This window comes from Vulpes vulpes, chromosome 5, assembly GCF_048418805.1.
Source record: "Vulpes vulpes isolate BD-2025 chromosome 5, VulVul3, whole genome shotgun sequence".
Lineage (NCBI taxonomy): Eukaryota > Metazoa > Chordata > Mammalia > Carnivora > Canidae > Vulpes > Vulpes vulpes.
The window spans coordinates 50947038-50959695 of NC_132784.1; the positions used below are offsets into that span (position 1 = coordinate 50947038).

Sequence of the window (12658 nt, forward strand, 5' to 3'; positions counted from 1 at the left end):
TCACATACACCCGTGGATGGAATTCACAAGGCAGCTTAGTTACATAACACCTGCTTAAAAAGCACTGTTAGCTTTTCCTAAAAGCCTTTATATAAGGCTGAGTTCTATTTTTCACAGTCAGTGCCAAATGCCTGCACCCCACTTCTTAACCTCCCACCCAGATCCATAAAGTGCAGACAAATTAGCTCTCCTGGTTTAACCTTCTGCCAGAAACAAGACAGCCACCCACTCCCTGCCCCCTTATCCACAGAAACTTCTTGGCTTCTCCTCATTTCTCTCACATGACAGCTCTGCTGTCTGCATGTGTTTCAATCAATCACACTCACTCAAGATAAATGGTATGGGAAACGGGGACTCGCCCAGCATACCTGCAGCACAGGAATGACAGGACAGAGAGACTCAATAAACTTGTTCCAGGTCACTGCTGTCATCATCAATCGTCCCTGCAGCAGATACAGCAAAATGGCCTTGGCAGCAGCATTCACCTGTTCAACAACACGATCACACAATTCAACAAAGTGAGGCTCCTGCTAAAGTCACCTATGTATCTGTAACATTGTCTAAAATCTGGAAAAGTGCTCTAACCAACAACTCTTTCCACAAATGCTCATATTCCATAGCTTCATCTTACATTCTGTTCTCCGCTAGTCTTCCTCCCTAATCATTCCTTTTTTCTAACCTTTAAGCTGTAATTTTTCATTAAATAAAAATTTCCTTGATGAAGTAACCTGATTTCTATACTGTACAGTTCATATCCTACATGAAAAACATAACAACTTCCTCTGAATTCTTGGAGAACAAGTATGTGCTCTTATCTTGATTCTCACATTTTCCTTAACATTCCTTTTTATGTAAATAACATGTCAACTGAAACCATAAATCCAAAGCAAGTTTCTTTTTAGCTTCTCATCATACGATCTAGTTATATTAGAATAGTATCTTGATTTAACTGAGTATCTAATAATTACAATTGTCTTTTGCATTTACTCTTAACATGCCATACCTCATTTTTGGGCTCTTGAATGCCAAATGCAGAGATTTCATACAGAACTTTCGGGTGAAGTAGAAAATGAATTCCATTACAAAGTGAAGACACAGGTTTAGTGACGTTATAGACACCTAAACATTCCTGTAAAACAGTTTTTAAAAATTATTGATGCTGATTTTTCCAAAGGATTCCTCTTTCTTCTGTTTACAATTCAATTCCAATTTAACTTTCCACTTCACTGAAACTTTTCTTTTACCTGGTAGAGGATGAAAAACATTTCTCTTACCTCTGAGTTTACATGACATATGTGTTATGTTTCTTTCTGCCAACAAGTGGAGTTTTGATAAATTAAATAACCAAATTTCTGAGACAATCATAATCTCTTGAAGTTATTCATAATGATAGGTATTAAAAAATAACATTTAATAAACCTATCCTAGGGTGTTTGCATTTTGCTTACTGAGGTTTGAGAAAGATAATGATAATGATTGCACAATAGTGTCAACGTACTTAATGACACTTAACTGTACACTTAAAAATGACTAAATTGAAACTTTTGTGTTACATGTATTTTACCACATTTTTAAAAGCAAATCAGAAATAGATAAGGAAAGAACTAGTGTACTGAATGGCTGCACTGAGGAATTCCATCCAAACAAATCAAAAAAGGATACAGAAAATGTGAAAGAGCACTTAAAAGACACAAAGGATAAAATAAGAAGGCCTAAACAGATCTCTACTCAGAGGGAACAGCAAGGATAAGAGAAACAGTAGTGAATAAGAATTATCCAAAAATGAAGGTAGACAGGATTCTTTCGGCTGAAGAGTACTAAACAAGATAAATAAAAAATGTACACAAAGACCCTGTAGTGAAACTGCAGAACACAGTGACAAGGACTTTCCTGTCTTAAGAGCAACTGGAGAAAAAAATTCAAGGAAATTATAATCTAACTGCTAGCAGAATTTTCCAACAATGATAGAAGCCTAAGAACAACAAACCACCTTTGGCAGAGTACTAAAGGGAAATCGCAGCAGACTTCAAGTTCTACATCCACATCCTGCTCAACTATCATTCAGGAGGAAAGTAAAATGAAGGCACTTTCAGATACATGTACTATTAGTTACAGACTGTCAATGAAAATACTGACGAACTTATTTCAGCAAAAAGGAGACTGAACCTAAATTTCTATCAATATAAAGTATTTCAAACTAAAGAGCATTAATGAATGAACCAGTAGGAGTCCAACTATTAAATGAAAGGCCTAAGGCAGAAAAAAACATACGTACAGTATGAAATTATATACTTTTTTAAGCAGAAAAAACAATGTATATATTATATATAAAGACATACATAAAAAAAGACATACATATATAATAAAAATATTTAAAGCACATAGATGGAAAGGACAAACATCAACTTTATAAAAGTGGTTGTCCTGGTGGATGGAGAAAGTGGGAAAAAGGAAGAAGCTTCAGTTACAACTAATATTTTTATTTCTGGGGATAAAAAGAGGGTCAGAAGTAAAACTGGCAAAATGTAAACATTTGTTATATCTGGTTAGCATTTACAAGAAAGTTAAATACAAGAGTACACAGAAACATATTTTCAGTACTGTCCTATGTACAATGTTCTTTTTAATATTTAAAGTTAATATCTTATATACTATTCTACACTGAAATATTTTATAACTTAAAAAGAGAGAAACATATTTTCTTCAAAAGAAAAATATTACTAAGAAAACAGATCTGACACTGTAAAATTTAAGGCTAATAATCTAAAACTTTTCCTGAGCATAGAAATGACTTTTGTTTTTTTAAGATTTTATTAGAGAGGGAGAGAGAAAGCACGAGGGGAGGGGACGGAGGAGGGGGAAGTAGACTGACTCCTTGTTGATCAGGGAGCCCAAAGTGGGGCTCGATCCCAAGACCCTGAGATCATGACCTGAGCAGAAGGCAGACGCTTAACCAACTGAGCCACCCAGGCGCCCCAGAAATGACTTTTGAATACATGGTAGAAATTAACATTTTCTTATAGTGTTTCTATCATTAAATAACACAACACAAATATAATTCTTAATAAAACTTCTAGTAAGGCAATTTAATAGCTAGACTTGCTACTTAAGGGAATTAACAGCAAAAATTTCTTAAAGTTCACTAATAATTGTCATTTACTTTTATGGTAATAATTCTTATAGCTCATGTAAAAGATCAACTAATTTTATAGTTTTAATAAGAGAATCCAGTTGGTAGAGCTGGTTCAGTTGGTAGAGCATGAATCCTTGCTCTCAGGGTCAGGAGTTCAAGCCCCATGCTGGGTATGAAGCCTTCTTGAAAAATAAAATAAAATGCTATTTAAATAAATTAACTAATTTAATTTACTTTAATTAAATAAGAGAATCCACTATTAGCTCTCCCCCAAACAAACAAAAAACAAAAAACCCACCTTAGTAATTTCCAGACAGCAGTTGTAAGTTTCAATTTTCACTTGCAGTAATGGGTGAGATAACATGCGCAGAAACACCTTCTGACTTTCTCCTTGAAGTAATGGACTGGCCTGCGCAGATTTGCAGCTGGTAAAAAGGTAAAACATCCAAGGCATCTAAGTTAAGTGAGTTACTAAAGAAACTTAGGAGCATAGTGGAAGGGGTTTCTTCCTACTCTAATTCCTCCAACTGGGATCTTACTTTCTAATCCACTATTAATATTTACCCCAAGCATTTACTTGTCTCAATGGAAAAAAATATGCTCTTAAAAAGTACAAAAGAAGTCTTTAAAAATCCCTATTTGGAATGCAAACAGATACAGCCATTATGGAAAACAGAATGGTGTTTCCTCAAAATAAAAACCAGAATTACTATATGATCCAGCAATCCCACTTCTGGTTATAAAGTACCCTCCTGTGTTCATCCCAGTATTATTCACACTAGCGAATACAGCTGACCTTTGAACAACACAGGGTTAGGGGCAGTGACCTCCACACAGTTAAAAATCCATGTATAACTTTTGGTGCCCCAAAAAGTTAACTACTAATAGCCTATTGTTGACCAGAAGCCCTTCCACTAACATACATAGACAATTAACATATAATTTGTATATTATATGCATTACACATACATTGTATTCTTACAATAAAGCTACAGGGGAAAAAGTTTTAAAAATGATAAGAAAATACATTTACAATACTGTATATATATTTACTGAAAAAAAAAAAAAAGAATATAAATAGATCCTCACAATTCAAATCTCTATTGTTTAAGGGTTAACACAATACGGAAACAACCAAGTGTCCATCAATGGATGAACAAATAAAGAAAATATAGTATATACATTTGGAATATACAATGGAATACTATTCAGCTTTAAAAAGAAGAAAATCCTATCATTTGTAACAACATAGATGAAGCAAGGAGGACATTAAGCCAAGTAAGATAAGCCAGGTACAGAAAGACAAATATACTGCATAATCTCATTTATATCTAAATATAAATCTAAAAAAGTCAAACTCATAGAAGCAGAGAATAGAATGGTGGTAGCCAGGTGGTGAGGAACACAGGGAATGCGGAGATGTTGGTCAAAGTGCACAAGGTTTCAGTTATTCGAATGTAAAAATTCTGGAGATCTAATGTACTCTAGGATGACTATAGTTAATACTGTATTATATTCTTGATACTTGTTAAGAGAACAGATCTTAAACGTTCTCCCCCCACTCCACCCCACCCCCATATACAGAGATATTAACTATGTGAGGTATAAATAAATAAACAATAAAAACCCATATTTAATCAGTATTTGTCATCATGGCATCTACTCTCTCCAAAAGCAATGAAGATACTAAATTCTAAATGGGAATCTGCTCCAATATCTTCAAAATATTTTTAAAATTTTTTTAAAGATTTTATTTATGAGCAGTCCCGGTAGCTCAGCGGTTTAGCCCCACCTTCAGCCCCAGGTGTGATCCTGGAGACCCGGGATCGAGTCCCACGTCAGGCTCCCTGCATGGAGACTGCTTCTCCCTTTGCCTGTGTCTCTGCCTCTCCTTTTTTCTCTCTCTCTCATGAATAAATAAAATCTTTCAAAAAAAAAAAAAAAAAACACATTTCCTTTAAAAAAAAGATTTTATTTATTTATTTATTTGAGAGAAAGTGAGCATAAGCAGGGGGAGGGAGGGAGAGAATTAGACTTCCCTGGTGAGCAGGGAGTCCGACGTGGGGTTCAGTCCCAGTACCCCAGGATTATGTCCTAAACCGAAGGCAGATGCTTAACAAACTGAGCAACCCAGGTGTCCCCAATGTCTTCAAAATAAACTGATGCATGATGCATTCTAAAAATCTATATGGGAAAAAGGTAGGAAGCAATGAAACATTAAAAAAATTCCTCAAGTTAAGTTATTAACTAAAGCCTTAAAGGTAGGGCAGCCTGGGTGGCTCAGAGGTTTAGGCTACCTTCAGCCCAGGGCGTGATCCTGGAGACCCAGGATTGAGTCCCACATCAGGCTCCCTGCATGAAACCTGCTTCTCCCTCTGCCTGTGTCTCTGCCCCTCTGTGTGTGTGTGTGTGTCTCTCATGAATAAATAAAAATATTTTTTAAAAAATAAATAAATAAAACCTTAAAGGTAAATAAATAAATATGCTTGACTACTTAGTTTGGATGGATGCCAAACAAATGTATAAAAATCCAGGGATAATTCATCTTGATTACAGGCATGACATTTTTAGTTTACCCTTGAATAAAACAGCTGACTGCCTTAATGTGGCTATATATGTATAGTTTAGAGGTTAGACATATGTAAAAATAATTTTAACTAAAAAAAAAAAAACAGAAACGAGATTTAAAACTAGTTCTATTTTCATTGCTCCTTCATTTCATTGCACACATACACAATACATCCTATAATAATATAATCATATCAAGAAAGAGAGTATTACATCTTTGAACACATGCGGATGATTTCCTTTATTAGGGGGAAATGCTGATGATAAGAAAAGCTTCTCAAAGCTTGGTCTGCCAGCTCTACTAATTCCAAGAGATTCTTCTCGCCCTAAAAAAACAGCAGAATGAAACAGTAAACATCAAGTTCATGTACAATAAAATTCTCAACAGCTAAATAAGCAACTTCAAGAAATTAGATCATTTGCTAAGAAAGAAAACAGATGAACATTTGAAGGGGATGGAGAGAGAAAATAAACCATAAGATACTCTAATGAGAGATAGCAAACAGGGTTGATGCAGGTAGGCGGGGAATGGAATAGATGGGTGAAGGGCATTATGGAGAGCACTGGTGATGAGCACTGGGTGTTGTATGTAAGGGATGAATCACTGAATTCTACTCCTGAAACCAACATTGCCCTGTATGTTAGCTAAGTAAAATTTAAATTAAAAAAAAAAAAGGATGCCCGCTGGCTCAGCAGTTAAGCGGCTGCCTTCAATTCAGCTCAGGTTGTGATCCGGGGATGTTCTGCATCGGGCTCCCCACGGGAAGCCTGCTTCTCCCTCTGCCTATGTCTCTGCCTCTGTGTCTATCGTGAATAAATAAATAAAATCTTAAAAAAAGAAAAAGAAAACAAATTAGATCATTCTGAGACCTTGAGACTATTCATATTTCCTTAAATTCACTTTTCCAACAAGCAAAATAAAAATGTCAGCCTAGGAGGGAAAATGTGGGAAAAGTTCTTAGCTCAATGCTGCAAGACACTTTACTTTTCACCTCTAAGTAGGCTTAAGATTACAATCGAATGGCCTCATTCTTCAGCTATTTGTTTGTAGCCCTATCTCCCCACTAACTGCAGACTAAAGGCAGGACTCATATTTTATGATCCACTCCCCCCTTCTACATACTAACTGCTTCTACAAACATATAGGACGACTAATACATGCATGATTAACTGACCATGCAGAATACCACAGAAATAATTCAACTTAAAGACAGTTTGAACTTCTATCACAGAGGAAACAAGAAGCCAGTGGCACTGAGATATGGCTAAAGAAAAAGAAAAAAAAATAATGGGTAAATAAACGAAAATTAGAGGCTGAGAAAGCTTCCACTGTAAAGAAGAAAAGGAGTAAGAATTTAGTTCATAATTTCTTAAGATCTTCAGGACCTGCTTTGGTACTTTCAAACAGTAAACAAGTATTGTAGTCACTGTCTATTTTAAGACTTACTAACCTCCCTTCTTTGATAACACACTAAACATCCCAACAATATCTCTAAAAGGATAAATAACAATACATAATTATTGCTATAACACTGCATCTAAAGTCATCCTACTTTACAAACAATCTAGTTCATAGTTTTATTTAATAAAAAATCAGGCTCTTCCTGTGAGTATGTAATAAGTGTCTATAAAATATTAAAGGAAAAATGTGACTATAGATAAGCACTAAAATGGCCCTTATAGTTGTGTTTATCAACTGTCACTGTGTTCATATACAGTAAGTCACTTCAAAAAGGAACTCATTATTAAATATTAAGACATTGATAACAATTACTGCCTTTTTAAAAACCACTGGTCTCACGAATATACACCATTCATTCATCCATCTAAAGTCACATGTACCTTTACACAAATTACATCCTCACTTTAATCTGATAAATGACCGCTCGGTAATAATGTATCCCATCTCCAACAATTCAGTTATTGTATGTCCACTAATTTGAAAATGTAGGTTACATTTTCTAAATATTTTAGCAAAGGAATTGTTAGAAGACATTAATGAAACTGTTTACCTCCTTCCCAACATCAGACAGGAAGTTACAGGTACATTCAATTGAATAAACAGCCTCTGCAGTTTGTTTATAAATACTGTAGTTTTCAGAATTCAGCTGTTCCAAATATGCCACAACAGCTTCATGAATATTTGGATATTCCAAAGAAACAGGCATGTCCAAAGAAACTAGAAATAATGCTGCTGACATAGGCTCCGGTAAAAGGTGGCTTGCCTTTAATGAATTAAAAAAAAAAAGTTAAAAATTTTTTAAGAAAAACACAGTAGACTACGATCTTAATGTAGCTAGCTCAACTTTATTTTTATCATTTTCTATCACAAACTCTATATTTCTCCAAAGAAAACTCTATGCCCTAACACACCACTCACTCCTGTGTCTTGTTCAATATAATTTTCTTCTGCCCAGAGTTAAGTCCAGTCTAAATTTCAACTCTTTCCCAAAGCCTGGGACACAGGATACTTCCTTCTTCCCAAACCAAAAGCCAGAACTACCCTCCCTCTGAGCCTTCTACCTTGTTTATAACTCTGCTACTGAACTGAAGGCAGGAGACTTTTTGATCTAAGTATTTTGTACTGTGCACATAAATCTCCAGGATAATGCAATAAACTCCTAAAGACAAGAAGAGCACTTTCCTACCAAAGCCAAACACCTAACCCAGGGCTTATTAATGACATACTGAATTAAGTAACACTACATTAAATAGAACTATAGATTGATTTGAACATAAATTATTTTAGCTTGTATTTTAGAGTGATAAAGGGGAACTCAACAATATTTAAATAGTTCTAGAACACCCAGAGAAGATTGAACCTTAATTAGTATAAAACCACAGGCCCAAATGAAATATTACACATTTTTTAGCCTTAAATCAACGGATTTAAAATTGAAAGAACTGTTTGAGTTTTGTTTTTTTAATGATTCTAATTTGGTGATAGGATTCTATGAATTAGTGAAGGAAATGAAAAAGATTAAAAATTCAATGTCCGAAGAAAATCACTTGACAGAGCTCACTACTTTGGCTGAAATGATGTCTTTATTAAATGAGGTTTGGTCATCATTTATTTCATGGATAACCTATCTTAAGGATAACTAATAACTGCCTGAAAATCTAAGATTAAGGACTAAATCAGCTAAACAATCTTTCGGAATGATATAAAGTTACCAAATAAATATCAGAAAGTATAGGTATCAGGGAACCTGGGTGGCTCAGTTGTTAAGCATCTGCCTTCAGCTCAGGTCATGATCTCGGGGTCCTGGGACCCAGCCCTATGTCAGGCTCCTCCTCAAAGGGGAGCTTAATTCTCCCCCTGCCTTCCTCCCTCTACTTACGCATGCACTTTTTCTCTCTCTCAAATAAATAAATAAAATGTTAAAAAAAAAAACAACTATAGGTTTTAGGTTACTAAACGTGGAAAAAAAAAAACAGCTATTAATAGCTATTAGGAAGTCAAGAAAAATTTCTTGATCCTGTGAAGAGCTTAGTAGAAAAAAGAGAGGCAAATTGAATTACCTGATCAACTATTACTTGCTCACTCAGTAAATACTTATTGGGCCCCTATAGTGTTCCCTTACTACAGACCAGATCCTGGGGACATAGCAGGAAGAAAATTGAGCCTCTGCCCTCATGAGGTGAACATTCCAGCAGAGAAGGCAAAGTAAATTAATTTATTTCATAAGACATCAGGTGTCACCAGCAGTGCTAAGAAAAAAAACAAACAGAAACAGGCAAAAAACACACCAAGGGATGGGAAAGATGGAGAGGAACAAAACTAAAATGCAGAGTAGAACAAGGAAAGTGCTACTGCTCTAGAGTAGCAGGCGAAGGCTTCTCTGATAAGGCGACAGCTAAGTAAAGACATGGAGGAGTGAGGGGCCATATGGATATCTGGGGGAAAAGCGTTCGTAGAAGAGGGAACTGCAAGTACAAAGTCCCAGAGATAGGATTTATTTAGCAGCAAGGAGGCCAGTACACCTAATGCTGAGGTATGGGTCAGGGGCAGCAGTGACCACATCAGGTAAGGCTTGGTGACTTGTCTTTGAAGGAAGCACTGGAAAATTTCAAGCAAGTATCAAGAGCAATCTGTAGGGAAGAGATGAAACAGTGCAAGGATGGAAGGAGGGTCATCAATGAGGAAGTTACAGGAACAATCAAGGCAAGAAAGGGACTTGAACCCTGATAGCAATGGTGGGAATGGCGAGAACTGTTCAGATTCCAGATAGATGTCAAGAAGAAATGACAAATACTGCAAAGGGACTAGATCTAGGCGTATATGAAAGAGAGGAATCAGACTAAGCTTTCTTCCTGATCAACAATCAATAAGAAGACTGAAGGTGGGGACGCCTGGGTGGCTCAGCGGTTGAGCATCTGCCTTTGCCTAGGGCGTGATCCTGAGGTCCCAGGATCGAGTTCCACATCAGGCTTCCTGAGTCTGCTTCTCCCTCTGCCTATGTCTCTGCCTCTCTTTGTCTCTCTGTCTCTCTCTGTCTCTCATGAATAAATAAATAAAATCTTAAAAAAAAAAGAAGGGTGAAGGTGCTATCTACCCAGAGAGGGAAGACGTAGAAAGAACAGAAGAAAAGAGAAGAACTGGGATTAAGTCACATTTTGCTGGAAACATCAATTGTCACCCAAGTGAAGACATCAAAGAGGACGGTGAATAAATCTGAGTTTGTAGTCCAGGTGACACATGTGGTCTCGAATATAAATCCAGGAGGTGTCAGCAAACTGATAATGTTTAAGACCACAAATGGGATGATGTCTCATGAGGGCCTCAGTCCATCCTGAGGTTCTACTCCTTTCAAAGGTTAGGAAGAGAAAGGGGAATCCGCAAAGGCGATTTTGTGAGTCGGGCACTATGCTAAAATATTACATCCCCATGGATCTAACGCCAAAGGCATCGTGCTCTAGTTTACAATGACCTTTGTCTGGCTCTAGTCAAAAAAGTAAGAGAAGCTGATGTGAGAATTAAGCACCAAGGAGATGTCTAACATATCTCACTTAATAAATATTAACTTCTTTTCTTTCTTCTTTTCAGCCCCACTAAGGAATCCTGACATCTTCACTCTTCTTCACCTACATTTGAAACTTCATTATCTCAGCAACTCAAAGCACCATGCTACAGTGTTGAGTTTAATCATGGCATGGTCCAACAGACTGACCACAGTCCACAGACTGGTAGCTGTCCTACGTCCATAAGCATTAGCCACATGTCAAAACTAATCACTGCACATCAGTGCACATCTATCATCACTCTTTGATAAAAAGAATCAACAACATCATTTTGTGTGCTTAAGGGAAAAAGGAGCATAACACTGCTTTCTCTAAACCCTCCAGACTCAGCAGGCAGAGCATTATCTAAAGGGCTAGTGAGAATGCAGACTTTCAAGTCTTACTCCAGCACTAAAGGAGGAGAATATGCAAGATCTGATTAACAAGATCTCTAAATGATCCATTTGCACATTACACTTTAAGAAGTGCTGCTCTGACTCTATCGGATTTAGCAAATTATTGGACTATATATCTCACAGAAAAAGTCAAAGCCTTGTGGTATAAATTCTTCCTTACCTTCAGTCAGCTAGCTAAGAAACAGTCACAGAGGTTCCTAGGATGCTCTGGATCCTGCTTCCAGCACAGGGCAGGTATTTGTAGCTCTTATTTTATACCAATTTGATTTATCCAACCAGATTATTTTTCATAAGATTGCTAATACATCGTTTAAACCTGTACAATCTCCCAAAATCTTTTCAAACAAATAATTATTGATTTCAAATAGGCCTGCAAGGTCATTTTGTCAAAACTTTCAAATCCAGGAAGTCTCTACAGAGATTCACGTTATCATTTTCCGACTTCCAAATTATGCATTTGGTATGTGGCAACCCAAATATTTAAAAACCACTTTCCAGGTTGGAAGTTTTAGAACAAACTGCACTTCAATTTTTAGTGGGCCAGCAACAGGCAGAGGGCAGCATAATCTTGTAATCATATAAACTGAAAGAAGAAATTTAACAGCAATGGCAGAGGATTTCTGTTTATATCTCATTCTAAAGTTCTTAAAGCAAATAACCAATTAACCAATATCTATAACCAATATCTTAATTACTATCTCCTCCACAGCCTTATTTACTGTTCTAATGGAGTGCCAAGTTATACTTTTAGGAAAGCTACCAGGTATTCACAAATACTGATTTGCCTTCAAAAATGAAGACAATTAAATAAAAAAGAACTAACTTCAGAAAGTAAAAAGGCATGAAAGCTTTATTTTAGTCTAACACTGAAGTAACTCAAAATAAAACAAATTGCTGATTTCTATTTTAATTGATTACTTCCCCCAAAAGCACATAGATGAAAAAAAAATCTATAATCAAAAGGAAATAAATAAAACTATATAGTTGAAAAGTCTTCCGTCAGTAATACAATGTATAGACTGATCATTTGTAATAATAACAAGTTAATGAAGCACTCTTAATTTTTCAGTTATATATTAATATATAGTGAGGCATCCATATTTTAAATGCAATTAGTCTTATATGACTGGAATTCTCCAATGTCCAAGACTTCCAATGTAATACTAATTTTACATTGGAAAATTTCCTCAAAACAGAAAATTTCTTCAGATTAGTCACTTCTTCAAAGTAATTAATGAATGGAAGTTAAAAATTAAAATTAACAGAAGTGATACTCTTTTCCCTAAAGCAAAACACTAAGTTTAAAATTTAATGTTTTGGGGTTGCCTGGGTGGCTCAGTCAGTTAAGCATCCAACTCTTGACTGGGGTTCTGGTCATGATCTCAGGGTCCTGGGATGGAGCCCTACATCAGGCTCTGCATTCAGCTTGGAGTCTGCTTGAGGTTCTCTCTCCCTCTGCTTCTGCCCCTCCCCAGCCCCCCCCCTAAAATAAATAAGCTTTTTAAAAAAAATTTAACATTTTGTTCTTGTTTTCCCAGGT

General features: G+C 36.1%; 1 protein-coding gene across 5 annotated transcripts in view; it reads right to left on the minus strand.

Annotated features, from left to right (window-relative positions):
• RTTN (rotatin) overlaps positions 1-12658 on the minus strand; it is a 143049-nt gene that overhangs the window by 103032 nt on the left and 27359 nt on the right. For all 5 annotated transcript variants that reach the window (XM_072758079.1, XM_072758080.1, XM_025997730.2 and 2 more), the window contains 5 exons: positions 7714-7926; positions 5915-6027; positions 3432-3558; positions 1004-1129; positions 369-485 (listed from right to left, as the gene is read on the minus strand). In XM_072758079.1, the coding sequence (XP_072614180.1) occupies positions 369-485; positions 1004-1129; positions 3432-3558; positions 5915-6027; positions 7714-7926 (696 nt within the window). The remainder of the gene's footprint in view (positions 1-368; positions 486-1003; positions 1130-3431; positions 3559-5914; positions 6028-7713; positions 7927-12658) is intronic.